This window comes from Coffea eugenioides, chromosome 8 (genome assembly GCF_003713205.1).
Source record: "Coffea eugenioides isolate CCC68of chromosome 8, Ceug_1.0, whole genome shotgun sequence".
Taxonomy (NCBI): domain Eukaryota; kingdom Viridiplantae; phylum Streptophyta; class Magnoliopsida; order Gentianales; family Rubiaceae; genus Coffea; species Coffea eugenioides.
This window is the reverse complement of record NC_040042.1, coordinates 34367361-34373175: the sequence shown is the minus strand read 5'-3', so window position 1 is coordinate 34373175 and position 5815 is coordinate 34367361. Positions and strand designations below refer to the sequence as shown.

General features: G+C 41.9%; 1 protein-coding gene across 1 annotated transcript; it reads right to left on the bottom strand.

The window, feature by feature from the left end:
- Nucleotides 1–420: 420 nt before the first annotated feature.
- Nucleotides 421–5799, bottom strand: LOC113779616. The gene is made up of 3 exons (XM_027325265.1): nucleotides 5694–5799; nucleotides 2843–5613; nucleotides 421–2747 (listed from the first exon to the last, which is right to left on the bottom strand). Exons 1-3 carry the CDS (start codon nucleotides 5715–5717, stop codon nucleotides 1379–1381), a joined length of 4164 nt encoding a protein of 1387 aa, XP_027181066.1. The 5' UTR covers nucleotides 5718–5799; the 3' UTR covers nucleotides 421–1378.
- Between the last annotated feature and the right edge of the window lie 16 nt (nucleotides 5800–5815).

The following is a 5815-nucleotide window of genomic DNA, read 5'->3' as shown; positions in this document are numbered from 1 at the left end:
AAACCACTTTCAATAATCTTGGCAATGTACTAAATTCTTAACTAAACCCCGCTGATAAAAAATGGACAATCTTCAGAACTTTGGCAAAGATCATGAAGAAATTTGAAGATCTTTCAGGTTTCTTCTCCGTGTTCATTTCTAATTTTTAACATGGGCGGTGGAGGGCTAAGAGTCATCAACATGCAAGAAAAAGTAGTTGAGAAAAATTATGCTCTCTCATTGAGTCCCCATCTTATTACTCTCTATCTAACCTTCCGTCATGGAATTTGAGAATTCAAACACGTTACTAGTGCAACTTAGAGGCGTCAACACCTTTTGCTGGGAAATCCAGCTCGTTGCCATAGCAAACCTTAGCTGTCTCCCGTGGCAAATCCCAAGATATGAACACAACGTTGTGTTGCCTTGAGAGAAAAGTCCAAGTGAAATGGCAAGAACCCGGATCAAAAATTAAATGCGCACGGAAAGCATCACAAGACAAAAAGACCAAAGTCCTTGAGCCTTGTCTCGCCCCACCCAAGCACCAGAAATTTACCTACCTTCTGTAAGGCTGAGAGAACGCTTCGGCCTCAGTAAAACTAGTTACAAGGGCTGAAAATTTCAGCTGACACATTCCTTGACCTGAAACCATAGGCAATTCTACCATCCACCAATAACTTAGATGATATTTTGCATAAAAAGCTGAGGGAAATGGTTGTTCGACATATTTACGTATCCGGTTTTAATAGCAACCAGCTAGCATTTTGCCCGAAATCGTTCAAGCTTGTAGAGTACTCCACTCTGTAACAGTGAAATTCTATGTCGAAGGGCCTGCAAAGTAAAACCTAAATAGCAACTATACATCCATAGCAGTACCTAAATCCGGCATTTAGTGTTCTCCATCTGCTCTCTTCCCCTTGACAGAAAAAATGAGCCATAGACTTTGATGAACACAAATGCTTAAAATAGCTATAGAGACAGTATAAAAGATTCAATATCATCTTATACCATCCTGCATCACCATCAACATGATAAGCATTCAACGATTCCGTTTGTATCCATTTCATGTCAGGACATGAAATGTCAATCTCTGCAGAGAAACACACAGCTCTAGTTATAACCTTGACACATATATCATAGTTGACAAAAGTGCCTTCCGCTGGTCGCATTCATCAGCATGAACTTTAAACATCTCAATCTAGCAATTCAACTAATGTAATGCTGGTAAACAATCCAAGTCCCTGCCCAGTGATAAAGCATAGGAGTTCATGCAATCAAATTTTCATGTCAAGCATTCTTGCGAATCCCCAAAGTCCATTACGCACCATGGTTTTCATGCCTGCCCTAAGTAGCAGGAATTCAGCCATGAAGATGCCTGTTTCCAGTACATTGAAGAACTGTGTCAAAATCTCCTCCTTTTATATCCGGACCCTTCATTGAACCCATCATCATGCCATACCTGCCCACTGTCCCTGTAATTTCCTTCTTGATCCTCGATAGTTCGAATTCGTCTAGGAGCAGCAACAGGTCGACCCTTCATCCGCCCATCAAACTCCCTTTCTCTGATGCCCCTTCCAACAAAATCTGCATCACCTTCAGAACAAAATCTGAAAGGCCTGGGACCATCGTCCAGTTGGAACCGAAGATTATCACTGTCACTAATGTATGGAGGTCTAAAAGAACGAATCAATCCCCGGCTTTCACCACACTTTCTTCTCTCCTCACTACTTCCTTCACCATGAAATTCCTGAAATCTGCCAGAAGGTACTGGCCTCCCAAAATACTCATCACCACTTGTCCTAATTCGAGGTTCCAAAACATCAACTCTCCTAGTGCTTCTGCTGAAAACCCGATCAGATGGGCTCCTCCTACTGGAGTTTATAGGCCTTGGATGACCATGCTCCCTTGCAGAGTCTACATCCCTAACGTCATCAGAAGGCCGAGCCAAGAAGGAGGGAGATCCACGCCTTCTAGCAACCATATCTTCAGGAAAACAAGAACGATCCGGAGATCTCATCCTTTCCACCCTATACATAGCTGGTGATCTATGCTGAGCCAATTGTTGAAGTCCACCAAATCCAGCAGGAGATCTCCTTCTAGGGGAAGTCCATGGACCAGGGGAGCGTGTTCGTGATCCAACTGGAGATTTTGACCGAACTTGAGGAAATCCCCTCCTCTGGAATGTAGAGAAGTTCCTGTTCCCTCGGACAAATTGAGTATTCCCACCTTCATACATTGAGTTCGGACGAGTATATGCAGGTTCTATAATACCATCTGGTAAATCCCTCGCATATTTTCCATCTTGACGAAGTCCAACCAAGTCAACCCCATTATCATCATTAAGTCTACCAGGGCTAATATTTCTTGGAATTCTGTGAACCATTTGGATTTCCCTGCTGCCAGGACCATCTCTACCTCCAGGAGACAACCTCCTTGAGGATGGACGTCGAAATGAAGGCAAATCGTCATTCAAAGATTTCCTTCCTCTACCGATACTCAAAGAAGCACCATCGGGTGGAATAACAAAGTCATTACATTCAAGCTCAGTATCAGCAATGGCAGCAGCATGTTTGTTCCTGGTAAACCGATAGTCATCATTGTAACTTCCAAAAGCGAAGTCACGGTTAGAACCCCACTCGCCTCGTGAAGTATCTAAGCGACCAGAAAACTTCCCTCTTCCCCTTGTATAATTCGATCTGGAGTTTCTAAAAGACTGATCTTGAATCCTTTCTCTAAGGAATCTATGGGGATTATCAGCGTCAATTTCATCTCTGCAAAATACAAGACAGATAAATCACAAAATAATTCCAGAACCATAAAAAAGTATAAAAAGAATGATTAATTAGCAATGGCAGAGAATAATCACCTCTTTCCTCGTGGAATAAATTTCTCCCCATCAAGATCTGAGTACCTTCCTCTTCCATTTCTTGATGACAGTAATCTATCCGGAATTGACCTTGTTTTAGAAGGAGATATTGCAGAAGCACGAGGTAAATTGATAATGCGGCTCTTGTTACCTCCACTCGTTGAATTTTTAGCAGCACTATTACCATTTAAAGAATCTTCTACCTTTGAAAGAGATGAATCAGGCTTCTCATCCGTGTTAACTGCTTTAGCAATTTGACCTTTGGGCTCACCTGCTGCTGGTACTGTCCTAATGCCTGAACTAGTTGTTCCATCACAGGACATATCTTTTTCAATACTCTCTTGGGAAGATTTCTTACCTGTTGGCTCAAGTAATTTCCTTTGGGAGGAACTACATGGCTCCTCTTCTGCATCAGTTGTAGCCATTCCATCCAATGGAAGTTTATCTGAATGACCATCTTTAGCCATAAGCTGTTCACAATTCTTGTTAGAAACTGTGCCAACACTCTCCTTGATGCAATCAACAGCTGTATTGTCATGAATTTTCAAGTCGTTTTCTTTATGCACAAGACAGGATTGGTCGGTGTAAGTATCACCACCTGGAAATCCAGAAGGACAATGTTTATTATCACAATCACCATGCTTAGCACTATCTGCACTTCCATCTGCAGTAAGCTCCTCTATTTTTGAATTCTCCAAGGGGTCCCGAACTTCACCATCTTCATAATCATCATCATCTCTCCCAACTCTACCATGCAAAAACTTGCTTACCACAACTTGCTTACCATCTGATTCACATTCAGAACCATAAGATTCATCTTCCATTGTTTCAGCTGATATATTTATCTTCTCCTCATCACTCACGGATCCCTCACCATGTGCACGTAAATCATGCACATGTTCCTTTGTCCTTTTCAGCTCAGGATGATCAACATTCATGTCCTCTGCCTCATTATTATCCATCTTATGAGCAGCCATATTTTCTTCTCTAACCCTGTGATGCGCAGTCTTAGGATTCATATCTGCAGGAGCTTGAAGAAAGCCATCACTACCCATATGAGGTTCTTTGGTATGAGTGGAACGTTCAGATTGATTTGATACATCTGCACTTGTAGATAAATCAGAAGAAGTAGGTATTCTTGAAGGAGAAGGCTTTTGGGGCGTCAAAGGTGTTGGTAAAACAGAAGAAGAAGAAAAACTCTCCTGAGAGTGGACAAACATTGGAATTGATTGTTGCTGTCTCAAATCCGATGTCCTGCAGAGTTCCTGACTAACTTCATTAGTAGGTTCAGATTTAATAGACCTTTGTCCAGTTGTGTCCTGGGGGCTGCTAGCTAGCAATTTAACAGCTTCAGCATTGTGCTTCTCAATAGGTTCCCTTTTCACAGCATTGAAATCCGACAATTCAGCAGATCTCTTGATGGTTCCCACAGAACTATTTTTGGAATTCTCATCACTAGGTTCTAATTTGACTAAGCTGACACCAGGAGATTTCTTGTCTTCAGTTGAGAGCAATCCACTATGCCGATTTGTGGAAATATCCATCCTAGGAGCTACTTCAGCTGATAAACGAGTGCGCTCTCGGACAAAATCCACATTCCCAAAAGAGGAACTAAGAGTCAGACGGAGTGAGTCCTCAGAAGGTTTAATCAACTGTACAGAAGAATTTGGAAAACTGGAACGTGGCTCCCTTGTTGCATTAACCTGTTTCTCCTTCACGCTGCTAACGTTGACAACGGAATTAGAGCTTAATAGTCTTCGATCATTCAAGCTGATTGTCTTACCTGAGCCACCAATAGTACCTTGGAAAGTAGTATCACCAATAGATCCCTCCCAAGCATCCATAGTGGTATTCAAATCCCAATTTGATCGATTAGCACATTCCGATTTGCTATCATCCTTTGAGCTAGTATCTCCACTCTTCTCTTCTGTAACATGTTTTTCTTTGCTTAGAGACAAGGACAACAGAGAAGGATCTACATTCAAACCAAAAAATTCCTTTGGTCCCAATGCCAATTTACCATTATTCCCCAAACCCGTAGCAAGTTTGAGCTTAACATCATCCTCCACCAGTTTGCTGTGTATCTCTTTCTTTACACTCACCAAAGCAGCACCCAGAGGGGTTCCTGGAACTCCTGAGCTTGCTAGTTTTCCAGTCAAAAGAAGATCCGTGTTGCTCTCGACCCTGTTTGCAGAACCCAAATTAAACATAGGGCTTAACTCCGGAAGTTTGACTCCAGAAACGTCTGTGTCCAAATGATCCAAGTTGGCGTTTGGTGCAGAAACACATTCTTTCTTAACCTCAAGGAGATTAATCTTACTAGCATCCGATTTTTCGGGAGATCTGATAGCGACATTTATACTAGAAGGTCCTGGATTTGAGGAAGATATTTGATTGTTTTTCAAACCAGGCCTAGATGTAATACTGTCCTGTAAACCTGAACCAAATTCTTGTTTGCTCCCCAATTCTGAGCCAGAATCTTCTTTGCTCGCCTGCTCTAAACCAGATTCTTCTCCATACTTCACATCTGCACTAGATGCTTCTTTCTTCTTCAATTCTAAAGAAGATTCTTGATTCTCTGTAGAATCTGTTACAAAATTTTCTTTGTTCGTTGTGTCTGGGGTAGATTCTTCATGTTTCTTCAAATCATTTACCTCGGGTACTACTTCTTCACGAGGAGGAGAGGACGGCGGGGACAACAAGAACCTCCTTTTCTTCAGAGGGATACCTGCAGAAATATCAGTAGCAGACTTCCGGGAAAGGACCCGAGGCTGCAAACGGTGAACAATCATCAATAATAACAAAGAATAACAGCAAGTGCTAATAACAACATAGGAAACAGATGATTAACCTCTTCTTTTCCAGAAACAGGCATCAGTTCAAAGCTGGCACAAGTCAGGAAATCTCTTTTTAGCTGAAACCTCTAAAACCAAGTGCCTAAGCACATCAGAGATACTTCAAAAGCCGTACGGT

Excerpts from the sequence above, each read along its gene's own strand:
- LOC113779616 (XM_027325265.1), bottom strand. The coding sequence starts at position 5,717 with ATGCCTGTTTCTGGAAAAGAAGAG. Across the intron at positions 5,614-5,693 it reads CTGTTTCTGGAAAAGAAGAG|CCTCGGGTCCTTTCCCGGAA; the intron begins GTTAATCATCTG and ends CACCGTTTGCAG. Across the intron at positions 2,748-2,842 it reads TTTATTCCACGAGGAAAGAG|AGATGAAATTGACGCTGATA; the intron begins GTGATTATTCTC and ends TGTATTTTGCAG.